Consider the following 16,899-nt stretch of genomic DNA (forward strand, 5'->3'; position numbering starts at 1 on the left):
TAGTCATATTATGTTTAAATATTTTTAGGCTTGAAATAAAATAAGAAAAGGGATTCATTTAGCTTATTAGATAAATTTAATTTGATTAATTAATTATTTTGGTTAATTAATAATTAAGTAACTATTGAAGAAACATCATTTTGTGTAAGATAAAGAACTAAAGCATCTAAGTTTCTGTCTTTCTAAAAAAATTTGTCAGAACTTATGCCAACCTACATAATTTCATACAAAGATTGATAAATTTGGTGGGAAGCATACTATCCATGGCCTTAGAAAGGGTTAAAGGAATTAAGATGGAAGAAATAATTTTGAATTCTAAATTTGAAAATTCAATATCATTTTTAGAATATTAATCACAATAAATAATAAAAATCAATTTATTATTCATTTATTAAATATATAAATATACATGTTACTTATGTACGAGTTCATTTCATTGTCATTCAATAAATTCAATTTTCCCATACTTTTAATATTAGCTCTTTTTATATTACTTAAATTCAATGATAAAATCGGTTTTACTTTAATTTTGAGTCGAACTTGTCTTTAGTTTTTCTCACACTTTAAAAATCTAATTACTGCAACTTTAAACATATGACAACCATAAACTTGTGTGAACAACATAACAAGCGGTCAGAGAATCGTAGAATGAGTAATTTGCTCTGTTCTTTCACTTCTTAAATAAGATTTTAAACGCATAAAATTCTAGACAATGTTACGAGATGTGTTTACTTGAACCCCCACAGAAAATACAATGTCGTCGGTCATGGCACAATAGTATAACTTCAATACAATATCCGAGATGAAAATTTCTGTTTAAGTGTTAAGAAAAGCAATAAAAGATTTCGTCCAATAGAAATTCTCTTCATTATTTAATATGATTGGCCTGGCATTTAACAGATAACGGAGGGATCCAGGTTCGAGAATCAATGAAAAACCGCGCACGTCAAATCCAATCTGGGCTAAACGCATTTCCACAAGTGCAGCCCGGATGCATGGAAAGTGAATTCTCAACGTTTTAATTCAAAGATAGAAACTACACTTGAACTTCTGAGTCATGTGGGAGTTTTGTTTTCCCTCAACTCTTGGGTTTAATTATTGTAACAGACTATCTGATATCGGTCTGTTGTATCCCGTTGATTTCCCGTAGTCTCACAGAATTGCTGAATCAAATCTTATTTGACAAAATTCCCGCTTAGCATGAATGAGGGAAAAAAACCACTCAACAGGCAAAATTGCGCGTTGTGGTATTCAAATAGTTTTTATTGTTAAAAAAAACCTATATTTGGATTTTCCGTTTCTAAAATTTATAAATGCAGAAAATTAGAAATTTAATAGTATTGATTCTATAAATTATCACCGATACTAAGTATTACCAACCCGGAACAGTTCTCCGATGCACCACCAGTTTTGTGTATGGCTTGTTTCTAGCAGTGTAGAAATATTACAAAACCTGAAACAGTATCGTATCTGTTGATGGTTCGAATGGAATGGTCTATTGGCTGTATAGATCTCCGGATCAGTTTAACAACCAAGACATGAAGTTATTCCTTCTGGTTCAGAATTAAGTGGAAACTATGGGAGCTGGTACCCGGTGAGCTGAATTCTCAACTCCAGCAATAAATAAATAGTCCCATATTTACAACGGTTCCTAGACACTTAAGGCGGTATCGAACGATTCTACAGATATTTAAGTGAACATTACTCCATTCGAACTATCCACAGAACTAGTACTGTTTCAGGTATTTTAATAACTCCACATCTATGAAAGCAAGTTGTACCCACAGAAGGCGATATCGTATGAAGGACTACGAACGTTTCAAACATGTTGAATAAAGTGTAACTAAATGATTTTACTTTTTAAAATTTTCACTTTGAATTAGGAGTCTTAAACAGATTGTAACCACATTGCCAAAAATACATTATTTCTATTCTAAACTGATTCAATTTCTTTCATTTCCACAAGAAATTTCTTATTTCAGTTTTGTGTAAGAATGCGTGGTTCGCATGATACGTATAAAGAAACGTTCCAGGTTTTCATCTCACCTGTTCGCGGGTCAGCTGGAGTCGATGATTCTCTGCCGAAGCCACAGAAGGCACACAGGGATGAGGAGGGTGAGCAGCAGGCATCCGCGCACGACTCCTGAAAAAGAACACATATAAATGCCCATTCCGAAAATGGAGTTATCGTATTTCTACTTTATTGGAAGAAATGTCTTCAGTATAATATATTGTTTATGGTCACCGGGATTTTACATTTTCTAAATTCAGAATCAAACAACGGAATTGACGAAATTTTCTTACATGCCCCCTTAATAAAGGTGTTATCTCCCCCCTCCCCATTCTTTCATAAATTTGTCACCTTGGACACAGCCTTGAAGCTATGAGTGCTCTTACACTTAGCATAGTTTAGTGAAGAAAATCACATATGCATTTTGGACATCTTTTGGTCGGTTAGTTGGGAGCACAATTTATTATTATCATTTTATTATTATTATTATTTATCATTGTTATTATAATTTTAGAAACAAGATCACGCATCAAATTTCAATTACCTGAATCGCTTTGCTATAATTAACGTCCCGTATATTAACGTGCCATTTTAAAGCAACATTAGGGCTATTTTTGGGAAGGACCTCGCAATTTTGAACCTCGGTCCGATGTCAAGGACAACACCTGAGTTGCCAACTCATCTCCGAACTTCCACACCACACCAACGGGGGTTTCTTTTGAGTGATGCCAATTTAATTGTTGAATCATCGCATCTACATGAATGGGAATGAACAGTCAGACAGACGGATTAGGTTTAAAATTTAATAGCGATTTACCTTAAGATTTTAAAATTAAGTGATATCATATTTGATCGATTTCACTCTTTCTGTTTTATTTTTATCGTTTTCACGTGCACTTAGCTAGATAGACAGACAAATTTTCTGCGAATGAATTTCATGAAAAATTTGAAAGAAATCTGCAAATTTGGTGTAAAGACAATCTATCAATTTTATCCGCCAAGGTCAAAGAGTTTTTGAAATAAAGTGTTCACGGACAGGTTTTGAAGATTTATTGTATTCAAGGAGTTCGAAACGTTGAGATTTATTGAAATCTCGAATCTGAATTGGATTTATGATTACAATATTTTCTTTTTATATATATCGTTTACGCGATAGCAAACAGTAGAAAATATAAAATGTTTATCAAAAAAATTTGTTGATAAACAAGTATTTATCAAAAAATTTACTTCGTTACGGTTAACCTTTTTTTACAAAGTGATCCAGGCACTACTTATGAAATGATTCAGAATTTTATAAAAAAATAAATTATCAATAATAACAAATGGAAATTAATGTGTGAATACTTTTCATAACTTTCTGTGATAATCTCCCCTCTCTCACACACATACAAAAAAAAACCCCACGTCCTTTAAATCCATAACTGCTAATATCTTTGAAAATTTTTTGAATGAATTCTATATTGATGAAAGAAAAACAATTACACATCCTAGAAGAGCATTATTTTCATTGATTGACAGAATTCTAAAATGATGTCTGCAATTTTGATCGAAAACATTATCTCTTTAGCTTACTACGTTTTTTACATATTTACATTATGCACATATTTACAGACGAAGATACATCTTGTTGAGCAATTGTGTGGAAAAATAATGCCTACAATTTTGATATAAAAGCAATTGCCAAAACTCCAGGTTCTGTTTCTGTAATAATGTGCTCACAGATAAACATAATTCTGAAAAATGTTTATTGATTCCCTTTCGGAAAAATTCATTTCAATCTGAAGATGAATTTTTTGACGATTACGATACGCTCCGTTTCTATCCCCCCCCCCAAAAAAAAAATTTCACAGTGTACGTTAAAATTAAATCTGCATATTTGATATGAACCACACGATTTGATCCAATACGACACATGACTCTAAAGATATTGAAAAAAGAAACATAATTTTGTAATCGTTCTCAAATGATTGTTCTAAAAAATTTGAAAATACAACAATGCCATATCTTTTAAGAATATTATGAAAGAATGAAACTGTCAGTGGTCAGTACGGTATTTGGTTTGAAAGTTGTTTGCCTACGTCTGAAGTTTAACCTACTCCTCTGTGTTGTTCTAGAAACATTTCTGTCGCTCCATTGTTTCACTTCCTTTTTTTATAACAATCGATCTGTGGAACTGCATGCCGCGTTTGAGTGATGAGTAATTAAAAGGAGGCGAAGGTCAAAGGAAACGTGTTGGTGGAAGGAACAAAACTTATTTCAATGCGGACACATGCATCAAATGATGTTGCACGGGCGTTGTTGACTTATGCAGATGAACCTGAAATTACAAGAAATGGCTTTCATAGACAGGAAATCGAACACTCTTTTTTAAAACGTGTGTCGAAGACCCAATGGAAAATAAACAGGTAACAGTGGGAGTGGTCTCTCACAGCTTTCTAGCATATTTCCTAATAGGAGCATTATACCTTCTGCCACAAAAAAAAAAAAAAAAAAAAAAAATTGGGCATAGAGTACTCAGATTTTTATTTTCAAAGTCTCGCACATGAGAGTTGTACGTTTCTTAGTACAGAGAAGAAAACCACCTAATCAGTTTGGAAGTGTCTTTTTGACTGACTAAAATCGAAATTTGTCATAGAATTGTAATTTTACTATAAATAAAATATTTAAATATTCCGCTGTGTTTAGGAATTTAAATTTGAAACAAATTCGTGCTAATTAATCAAATTTCAAGACACCTCCCTCTAATTTTTAATGAATTATAATTATTATTGAAAATAAATGTCTTGTACCTTCTTTACCATTTACATCATTTACATACTACTCCGCCTTGACAAACAAACGTGGCACATTTATTTCGCTACAGATCAACCTTTTATTCATTTCAAAGCAAACGATTTTCAGAAAAACATAGCAATATATATTAAATGAGGAGAAATTTTATATATTTCATTATTCTTTATTGACTCTCGTTAGGTGGAAATGTTCATCCTTAAAAATACAGTAGTGACCGTAACTGTGGAAATCTTTTGGAAAAAGGAGAATTCTGAGATTTGATGACATATTAGAGTAATTTAATTAAAAGAAATATCATAAAATTATAAATCAGTTTCAAGCTGATTTAGTCTAAAATTTAATAACATGATTTTTATAATAATATTTGTATTGTAAGAGCAGTTACGAAGAAGGAAAAGAGAACATTACAAATGGCATATACAAAAATTCTTAAGGTAGTTTATACCCAGTTGGGCAATCTTTTGCATCAATTACAGCCTTGCAACGGCATCCCATGGAGTTTACCTATGCTTTTAGTTCCACAGCTATTATAATATGATACCATGATTAAGTCATTCTTTTATTTAATTGTATTTTAATGCTAAACTGCTTTTGAGGGACCATTTTCTTCAGTCTGCTCCATAAACTTTAGATTGGGTTAAGGTCAGGCCATTCCAACAGTGAAATGCTATTGTCTTGAAACCAGCTTTTATATAAAATAGCAACAAAGCATAGAATTGAATTCTGATGAAATATAATTCCTTCAATGATCACAAGCAGAAGGCTTCTGTTTACGAATGATATTTCATTTATATATTTTTGGTATTTATAATCCTATAATCACATTAATTCTGCTCTTGAATTTTGCTGCAATACAAGGTGATAATACTAATTGGTGATTAACAGTAAGTATAATGCAATCAGGAACAAAATCTTCTTGTCTCCTTACTTATTTTGTGCCATCATTACTAAGTAGTGAAATTTTGGACTCGCTTCTACAAATCATACTGTGATATTCTTTTGTTGTCCAATGAACGGGAGTTTTTGCTCAATTTAATATTTTAATCTTTCGTTTGGGATTTAAAAAATACTTTGCTTCTTGAAATTCTGGCTGCAGAGACCATTGTAGGCGCTAAAAATGATAAGGAAGATAAACTATTAAAAAATGACGAACACGATGTTTTTATAAAAAGGGACATAGTTTAGTTTAGTTTAGTTATATTAACGTCCCGTTTGAAGCAACACTAGGAGTATTTTGGGACGGACCTCGTCATTTTGAACCGCAGTCAAATGACGAGGACGACACCTGAGCTGGCACCCCCCTTTCCACAGCACACCACACCAGCGGCAGGACGTTTGGTCAGGACGGATTTAACGTGCAACAGACCCCCTTACATGACGGTTCTTCGGTGGAATCAGGTCTCGAACCTGAAACCCTCGGGTTCCGAAGCCCAGACCTTATCACCAGGCCACAGCGGCCTTAAGGGGCATAGAGTAGTCCCACTACAACTGTATAGCATCAAATTCAGTCTTCATTTCAGTCAAGATCATACCACAAATTTCATTTATCTAAATCATTGCGTTTTTGAATTACCATGTTTATATGCACACAGATGTACAGGGCGATAGATGGACAACTCTTTAATAGATTTGTTTCGAAATTTGATATGAATTTGCACTTAAGATGCTAAAATTGTATACTAATTCTATCTATTTATCTCTTTTCACTTTGTAGTTAATACTGCTTATTTGCGCTCAGACAATCAGATGGACAAACCTTGAGAAGAAATTTCTTTTAATATTTTATTGAAATCTACCAATTTGGTGTTTAATTCTTCTATTTGCTGATAAATGTTATTCTGAAAATGTATGTATTTCCCAGATTCAGGAAAGCCTGCAATATTCGGCAAAATCTCGAGATCATTAATTTTTTAACGATTACTTCTCCTTGCATACACAAACGAAGGAAAAATAAAAAAGTTCACATAATCTGAGATATCATTGCGCCAATTAAGAATCATATAAAGCCGCGCAAAATAAAAAAATCAGAAAACTTAATTTTATGAAAGAAGTATTCAATAAAAAGAATCACTGATCAATGAAAGGAGAACTGTGTCTGTGTCTCATTTTTCTTCCTTTTTGTTATATCAAGATACTGACAATAGTTTTCTTCCTAATTGGTCGATATCATTACCAGAACTTGAAAGACAATAACTATAAAATGAGACGGAGAGCTCCGTCATTGTTACTTTTTATCAGTTAAATATCCTTCCCAGTCGTGTTCAGACTTGAAAGTCTCGACATGGCTCATCGTCAAGTTAATTAAATATCACTGCCAACTGCACGCTCATCTTGACAAAGAGCCAAAAGGTATGTTTTAATTCAGTTTAATTCAGTATTACATGACTAGTAAGGTTGTAACTCCTTTCACCATAGCAACAAAACCGAATTTTTCAAAATTTTACTTTCTAAAGTGTTTACAAAGTATCTGCTTACAGAAATTATGAAAGAAATTCGATTTCGAGAATTTTAAATATCTCATTGCTTTAGGATTTTCCGTTCTCGAGAATTTTTTTAAAGAATAATGTTTGTATATTTGTCTGGAAATAGAATAACTCAAAACGGAACTAACTAGATGGATGATATTGTGTAAAATTATCATTAGAATTAATATTCTATTTAATTCTGTCAAGTTTTGATACCGATTCATCAAAAGTTTAACTGTTTTGGGGTCTCTATAAAAAGTATATGAACCCAATAACTTGAAAACGCATCGATGAGGATAGGTATGTAGTAATTTGATCAATAATACAATGCAGTGGTTTTTGGCGATCAGCTGGTTAACTTGGCGATATAAATTAAGTTTCAAATAACTATCCTGTTGAGAACTTTGAGGTTCAAGATTACCTCTACAAAGTAATTTTAAGTATCAAATTATGATATATATTAGAGGTGTGATATTCAAGTAGCTGTCAACTTTTTCCTGTTCATGTTGCAAATGAAACTTTTTAATGGTATCAAGTCCCATGACGTCCTATTGCTAAAAAATACTACTTTTAATATTTACTGTGCTGTTACTTTTCTTTATCATTCCTTATGTAAATTACATAAATGTTAATACAGGTTACTGAATATGATATTCCTTCTTTGGCTTTCAACAATCGAAGAAAATCACGTGATTCAATATTTGATGAAACAGTGAGAAATGACTTGAATTTCATTGCAGTGATGGAAACTAATGTTGAAAATTATGTAAAAAAATATATTGTATAATTGTATTTAGTTTATAAAATTTGTATAATTGTTAAATTGATATAATTAAAAAATAATTGCTTGGAGTGTCAAAATCAATTTTACGACACAATAATTCTGGTCGATATCACTAAAAAAAGACGAAACATCGACTTTGAATGAGTTAAAAGGAATTTTTTATAAAATCGCTCTGAGGTTCTCATTTCCCCTGTACTAAGTTTAACTTTGTCAACTTTGGGCCTGTTCTTCAGAACGTCAATGCACACTCGCTCGCATACAATCGGTGAAAGCTAAGACATCCAAAGAAAATCAAGGGGAAAATATCCCTGAAAGTTTTATGATTTTTTTTCTTCCCAAAAGGTAAAAAACACAGACATAGGGATGAGAAGCAAGCTTTCTTAACGGTGATTGATTCTTACCGGTCTGATAGGTAAAGAAAAGGAGTGAGGTGGCCATCTCTTACTGATGATAGATCCTGTGGAAGGGGTTGTACCGTGACTGGTGATGCCCTATAGGATTCAATCTTAGTTCCCGTCAATGCTGTCACAGAGGTCGAGTCATTCAAATTCTTCAGTGTGCCTTCAGACGTGTCGGAATAATCAACTGTGGTACTGTGGCCGATTGGTATGAATGAGGTTAGAACCTGGGACCTTGTGGTTCGCAATCCAGTAACATGACCACGATGCAAATGCAATTGCTCGTGTAGCGTAGCTGTTAACTGGCTTATAAGCTATTCACTACAGTACCTTTTGTCTTAGAATAAAGAAATGCGGCTCAAACAGGCTCAGATGTGATAGATATTTTGCTCTAAGAAGATGGCTGTTCCATTTTGAATTGGAGTATATGAACCAAATACAAACAAAACCACTTCTGGGTGTGTTGTTACTTTTAACGGGAGAGAGATATTCAAAGCTAAATATACCAATAATTGTCCAATAGAATTGTTATGAAATATCAATATGGGTGGGGACAGATTACGGAAATTCCATAGCATTGTCTATCAAGACAGCTTTCTAAATTTGAAAAAAGAAAAAAAAATACTTTGTGGTTACTGGTTATCGAAAAACATTAAAAAATAGAGTTTACAAATGTAATATTCATCGGCAAATGAACTTAGAATTAATAATTGCGATAAAAATTTCATTTTCATCGTTTTTTCCTTTCCTTTTTTTAAAACAATGATCATGATACTACTAAAAGCCGTAGAATTATATTTTTAGAATAGGATTTGATTTTTACCGGAGAATTCTGACACAGAAATTGTCTGATACAATTTCAAATTATCGGAAGCGAAAAATCAATTTCAATTTCCCGATCTAAGAGTTTCTTCGGAAATGATGACTGAAATTTTCTTACTTCTTAATTTCCTTTGCAAATGAAAAAAAAAAAAAAATGAACATTGCAATACAATGCAGGTGTATAATTTTGCATCGAAACTCTAGACTGAAGTATCGAATAAATTTTACAGGAGATTGAATATTTTCTTTCGAACAAATTTTTGCAAAGTAGAATGGTATTATTACATTCGTTACTTTTATACCTTTTCCTTTAGCTCACAATATCGATCTTTAAATCTCAAATTGCGGAAAATGTCATTTATTTTTGTTTGAATTGATTTTATTTTCAATTCTATGCAGCCATTATTTAGCAGGTTCTTGAGAATTTTTATGTGTGCCATATTCGCTACTTTGCATTGCCAGGACGAGAGAAAATTTATTTCCCAATAGACATGCAATGTATCAAAAATTGATCGTGGCTAAATATTTAAAAAGGGCATGCATTTCATAAAATTCAAAAAAGTACGCATGACAGTAATATTTATAGTATCTTAGTTAAAAGATTGATTTGCTCTTAGTATTTTTGGCGTTCTTTGTTTTCCTGAAGATTAGAGTTTCCCATTCAGTAGATATGAAAGAAGTAGATTCGACGATATGACAGAAGATTTTGTAATGTTTTCAATCATTTGTCTTCGGAACTTTCAGTTTCTTTCTCATTTAAGGGACTGAAAAAAAAATCGATTAAAAATTCGTTCATGTCCCTGGATTTTTAATTTGGCTTGGCTGACAAACGGTATAGAATCGGAAAAGCTCTTGGTAACCAACCTATTGTATAACCAACCTGGCAACATCGACTTAGATCTTTCTTAGCCATATTTAAAAGCAAATTTCTCAATAGGTTACCCCAGTATGCATTAATGCCTTGTCACGGCATTCTTTTAAACAGATGCAAATAAATTTAACTATTATATCTGTCAGAAATTCATCTGATGCGTTTACTTCTAACAATTTTGGCGAGAGCTGAAAAATAAAACTTAATTTTTTTGACTACAACAGTTTCTGAAAATGTGAAAAAATTAGCCAGTGCCTTGGTGCTGTCAGAAGATTTACACAGTAACAAATCAATAAAAGAATTTACATTGGAATTAAAATTTGCATGGTCAAATATAAAAAGTCAAAATAAAAGGTGAGAATGGTCCATGTTATAAAATGGATAAATCCAGACTGAATCAGGAGACAAACATTTATTCTGAGGATAGTTTCCTTTTGGAGGTAATGGAGGTGCACCCACCTGCTGCTGAGGATGCCGAAAAGGAAGATGCTTGCGTGACGTTGAGGAGGAAGAGTGCGTCCGCGATACCATGGGCGTTCTTCACCACAAGCAACACCTCTCCGGAATCTTCCACCTGCAGACGACGCAGTTCCAGGCCTCCCATGTAACAATTTGGGATTTCGGTTTCCTGTAACCAAACAGCATTTTAATTCACAATATTCAAAAACTCTAAAAAGAAATTCTTTTAGATAATTCCCCTATTTTCTTACCGTGAGATTGTATGCGACATAGGGGTGTCTGACATCTCCGGGCTTGAGCACCAGATGTCGTACTACCCAGAATACTCTGAGGGGTCGCGGACTTGAACAGAGCTGCCCCGCAAGCAGGGCCGACCTACCCGCGATGGCCATCAGGGATTTGTTGACAGCCGTCACCTCCGGCCGACCTGGAAAAAAAACAGGCCTGCTTTGCACAACAAAATAATGAGTTTTATGCAGACGTTTTAGTGGAAAGTTTCTAAAAGGGTCGAATGAGCTTTGACAAAACGTTCTTGTATCTTATCAGCAAAATAATGTTTTTTGAAAACAGAATTTGCAAATTTTATCAAATATAGAGTTATTTAAAAAGAAGAAGCAAATATTTATTTCTACTCAACAGCAATAGACAGGAACGCATGCGATAGATACATCACCACACAGAGGAATGTTCAAAGTTTCATTTTATGCATTAGGATAATCTCGGTTAAGTCGAAGTTGTTTTTCGCTTAGGAAAAGATGATGATGCCTCAGTAAAAGTTGCTTTGTGTGTTGTGTTAAAGTATTCAAAGAATAAATCCGTTGTTGTAATGAACCATTATAAATTAAAAAAAAGTGGTTCCTTCATAAACAAACTTACAATAGTACAAGAAATTCGTAGGAAATGGCCTGAATATGCAAAAAGCACTGGTCGTCTTCCCACGCCAGATGAGAATGTTGAGAGTGCTCAGACTGCTTCCAAATGTAGCTTTATTTTTGTGGGAAGATAAAAGAGAGTATGTATGTAACACCTATGCATGTTACTTTTCAAGGTCAGCGAGATTGGACTGTAACAACAGTGAATTCAGTTACCTGCTCCTTCATGTGTGGCAATAAATGGACTTTCGATTCGGCGTTTGTCGCACAACAAATGGAGCTCGTGTTGAATACATTAAATAGTTATGAACTTTTCCTCTGATACCGATATTCTATGCAGTAATCTTTATCTATTGTTGTTAGGAAATTTCGGCATTAAGGTTATAAATTCCAAATTATTTTGTCTCCCGTACTTTATTAAAAAAATGATGTAATGCATTTTGAACCTGCTTTTGTGCGTCATTGGTATGAATAAATTACTTCACGTGACATTAAACATTTAACTATTTAATCGGTATCGCATCTGATATTTATGTAACCTAGCAACTGTAATATAAAAACTTTAGAATTAAGACATGAGATAAATACGTGTCGTTATGTTTGTAAGATGTTTTGGTTCGGTATTGGTCTCAGGTCCTGTAATGACCGTTTATGTTTTTATAAGTTTTCCCCGTCATATCTGTAAATAGTTCATCATGTGTTCAATTCTATTTCCTCGTAATAAATTGTATTTAAATTAAACCTTTCCTTTTGTCGGACCCAATCTTTGGAGACTTTTTATTCGTCATCATTTCCACTGCAATACTCTAATATCAAACGGCTGAATTCCCAGCAGTTTTATAAAATATCATTGTAACAATTGTCGTTCAGTACAAATAATATATTTCTTTTTTTGAATAACCCTGCATTGTTAAGAAATTCTTTGAGAGTCGGGAGGATTAAAAATTGTATCCCCCGTGATCTGGGCGTCCCGGGTTCGAGTCCCGGTTTGGGCATGGTTGTTCTTCTGTTGTTCTATCTGTGAGATGTGTGAATGTGCCCTCCTGTAAAAAGGGGTTGTGCAAGCGAATGAGTGATGCGTGAGTGGAAAGTCGTACTCTTGGCCCTAGTTGGCGCTGCTATAAAAAATAAGAGACGTTCCCCCTCAGGCTTAAATCGCTGTCTTCGTAACAGCGGGCTTGTCAGTAACAAGTGCCATAAGAAACAAACAAACAAAAATTGTATCAACTTATTAAAGCTTAAAATAGTTTCAGATTTTCAATCATGTCAACTTATAATAAAGGCGCAGGTCTGTTTAAGTTGGTGTTCTGCTTATGTTGGTCCGACTGCCCTATATTTACCAAATCTGGCAGATATGTATTTTGGAGGCTAGAAATGTGCATTTTTAAGTGAGTTTTTGGAATTTTAAATCAGAATTTTAATTAATTAACAATTAAGCTGAATTTTGGTGTTTTTCAGAGATAACTTCCGAAAATATTACAATACAAAAAGAATTTCAACAAGCCTAAAAATTAAATAATACCTATGATTTTGGCGTATAATTCAGTTTTCTTAATCAATTTTTTTAAAAAATATTTTAAACATGTTTTCTAACAATCTATTTCATGCTAGTCGCTTTTTCCGATCAGCTAGTTCTTCGGAATTAATAAAAACAAAATGTTTTTAATATTTTACACAATTTGGTCTTAATTGGCTTCTCCAGCCAAATATATTTAAGCTTCAAATTTTGATATATATAATGCATATTTAGGAAACTTGCGCCGTTTTGTTCATCTTATTATACATTTCCTTAATTTTTTTTCCAATCCTCCAAAAATATGTAAAATAAATGACATACTTTAAAATTGTAGCTTTATTTCTAACCTAAACACTGTAAAATCTGATATTTTTTCTTCATGTTAATAATATTTTAAATACAAATTTAAATCTTGCATATTTTTCCCAGATTTAAGTAAATAAATCGCTTGCTTTCCTGAAATCTTTTTTGAGAATATTGATTTCTGTTTAAGGTAAACATGGTTTATATAATGTTCACTTTAATCGGGTCCCAAAGTAGATTTTATTTTATTTGAATAGTTTCATAATTTCTTTCGGTGGAAGTGAAAACAGAAAGTCATGACGCTACTAATCGATAAAGGATTTACGTAGGAAAGATAAGGGTTGAGATATTCATTTTAGAATGAGGCATAGTATATTAATGGCATACAAATGAAAACGCAACAGGTAGCCATTTCCGAGAAAATGAACTTCAAACTTTCAACATAGTTTACATACTACCAAGTTATCTAAATTCTTTAAAAGTAAAGCAGAATAGGTGATACATAACAGCTTGCCAATCAACTGATCAAGGTTCCATAGTGAATGTTTTTTTAATTTTTTTAAATTAATAATTTCAAATTTAATAAAATATATGTAACATTTTCTTATTAAAATATCAATATCTGTTCTTTCATATGACGAATTATGGATGAAATTTAATTTTAAAGTGGTTAAATAATTATAAAAGAACTTAAATGATGATTAATAATAATTATAATTGCTATTATTATGAAAAAATCATTAATTTTTAAAATTTTATTAGATTAAAATAATTATAAAATTTCAAACTAAATTTACGAACCCGGTTGGAACCACACTTAGAGTAGAGTCCAGCTATTAATCCGTCGAATATATTGGAAGGTGGGCCAAAATTTTAAGTTAGTATCTGAATAGATCTCCGGCGGAAATTTAGTTTTCGTTATACAGTCGGTATTTATAAATTGAGCAAAGTTTTCTTTCTTTCTTTTTTGTTTCTAACGTTTTTATAACTTATAACTTATTAATTTATATTTTATAACTTATAAATTATATATTGGCACTTATATATAATTAAAAATATATAGATGCAAAATAATTTGTAAAAAAAAAGCTTATTAATGAAAAAATTCGGCATGAATTATTTTTTTTTCATGGTGAGAGTGAATGTAATTATTATTTATTATCATTAAAGTGGTATTTAAAATTATTATTCTTTTAAACAAATAAATTTTAACTATAACTTAAATATCATTAGAATAAGCAATTATTTTGAGGATAAAAATGTTTGAATAATTCACATATACTTCAATACAAATATATGCCAATTATTAATTTAATTTGAAATTATTAATTTCAAAACACCGTGGGTGGATAGAATTATGATCTGTTTGTTGGCAGGCAGCTAAGCTAGTACCAATAATATTTCACCTTGACTTACAGGAGCAATTTAATAGTATATAAACTATGCCGAAAAGGATAATTGGTGGTCATTTTCTCAGAAATGACGACCTATTGTGATTTCATATTTTATAGAATCAACATCCTAAATTTAGGTACATCACTAACATATCATGCTTCATACAGAACTGAATTTCTCAACCCATACCCATTCCCCTTTCTGAGGTACAGAGTGGACCTTCAAATTTTTCAATTTTTTACTTTCAATCTCTTCAAATTTTTACTTTCATCGCTGCAATGAAAATATGAATATTAAAAATTTAATTTCCCACCTTTTTCATGAGGCTATAATTATAAATATTATTAGTTAAATATATGATCAATAACACTGAAACCAATTTTCTCTGATTCACTTTCCGGTAGCCCCACTTGTATGGAATAAAAATTTGTATAATTGAATATATTAATTAATCTATAAGTTCTAAAAAACATTGAGATAGTGTATTGTCATCAGGAATGCACAAATATATAAAATATATAAAACCTAGAACATAGAGAAAGAGTCGGAATCTACTTTTTATCCGAATAGATTATTTTTAATTCAAAAAATTTCCCGCCATTTTAAAATTACAAAATTTATCAGTCCATTGAAGTAAAGTTAATCTCGGTATGTTTCACTGGTTTAAGTATTACTTTTTGAATTATAACATATAATTATAGTTATAACAGCTCACGCACACAGATAATAAATACATCTTTTTAACAATCTCATCATAATTTTACAATTAGTTATGTCAAGAAAAATTAATACAACTTAATATTAATTTTAAAAGGTCTAGTAACCTAAGGTAGGTGATTACCTTGAAGAGTCAGTTTTTGGTGATCATATCAAAGTAGGTGATAACGTTGAAGAGTCAGTTTTCGATGATCATATCAAAGTAGGTGATTACGTTGAAGAGTCAATTTTTGGTGATCATATCAAAATAGGTGATTACGTTGGAGAGTCAATTTTTAGTGATCATATCAAAGTAGGTGATAACGTTGAAGAATCAGTTTTTGGTGATGATATCAAAGTAGGTGATTACGTTGAAGAATCAGTTTTCGGTGATCATATCAAAGTAGGTGATTACGTTGAAGAATCAGTTTTCGGTGATCATATCAAAGTAGGTGATTACGTTGAAGAATCAGTTTTCGATGATCATATCAAAGTAGGTGATTACGTTGAAGAATCAGTTTTCGATGATCATATCAAAGTAGGTGATTACGTTGAAGAATCAGTTTTCGATGATCATATCAAAGTAGGTGATTACGTTGAAGAGTCAATTTTTGGTGATCATATCAAAGTAGGTGATTACGTTGAAGAATCAGTTTTTAGTGATCATATCAAAGTAGGTGATAACGTTGAAGAATCAGTTTTTGGTGATCATATCAAAGTAGGTGATCGCGATGAAGAGTCAGTTTTTGGTGATCATATCAAAGCAGGTGATTGTGTTGAAGAGTCAGTTTTTGGTGATCATATCAAAGTAGGTGATTACGTTGAAGAGTCAGTTTTTGGTAATCATATCAAAGTAGGTGATTACGTTGAAGAGTCAGTTTTTGGTGATCATATCAAATATTTTTTATTCAATATGCTTACATACTTCATAAAATCGCTTGAATTTTGTTTCTACATTCATTCTTTGGGTAGTAACAATAATACTTATATCTGCACAACGTATGTTTTAATGCTAATTTTAATAAATTAGCATTAAATACTATTTTCTCTAATTTGAAATTTTGGTAAAATATTTAAAAAAAGCCTCATAAATTAAAATTCAATGCATTTTTTTGTTCAAACATTACATAATAATTTCCCAATATTCTCTGCATTTCTAAATAACAATATGTTCGATTAGAAATATTTTACAATTATTTTAAAGCTTTACAATGCGAAAAAAATTGAAATGTAATTTATCAAATAAAAATTCGTTTAATTCATCTGTCGAACCTCAAAAATTAAGGAATGGATAGGATTACAATTTAGTTAAGAAATTAGGCAAGATATTTCTTATTTGCAAGATTTCGAACAAATCGTTTGATAAATTTAAAAAAAAAGATTTTTTGCTTTATAGTTCTTTTTAAAAAAATATTCTTCAAAGTTACAAAAAAACTTTTTGATTTTAACTAGCCCATGTTTGTTTCATGAGTATTTTTTTAAAACCATTTTCTCTGATTCACTTTCCGGTAGCC

The 16,899-nt window shown here is 31.7% G+C and overlaps 1 protein-coding gene across 2 annotated transcripts in view; it reads right to left on the bottom strand.

Moving 5' to 3' along the window:
- LOC129959525 (sialic acid-binding Ig-like lectin 14) overlaps nucleotides 1-16,899 on the bottom strand; it is a 426,367-nt gene that overhangs the window by 25,792 nt on the left and 383,676 nt on the right. For both annotated transcript variants that reach the window (XM_056072407.1, XM_056072398.1), the window contains exons 7-9: nucleotides 10,855-11,030; nucleotides 10,604-10,772; nucleotides 2,047-2,143 (exon numbers count right to left, since the gene is read on the bottom strand). In XM_056072407.1, the coding sequence (XP_055928382.1) occupies nucleotides 2,058-2,143; nucleotides 10,604-10,772; nucleotides 10,855-11,030 (431 nt within the window). In that variant the 3' untranslated portion in view covers nucleotides 2,047-2,057. The remainder of the gene's footprint in view (nucleotides 1-2,046; nucleotides 2,144-10,603; nucleotides 10,773-10,854; nucleotides 11,031-16,899) is intronic.

The sequence above is a fragment of the Argiope bruennichi genome, chromosome 2 (assembly GCF_947563725.1).
Source record: "Argiope bruennichi chromosome 2, qqArgBrue1.1, whole genome shotgun sequence".
NCBI classification, from domain to species: Eukaryota; Metazoa; Arthropoda; class Arachnida; order Araneae; family Araneidae; genus Argiope; species Argiope bruennichi.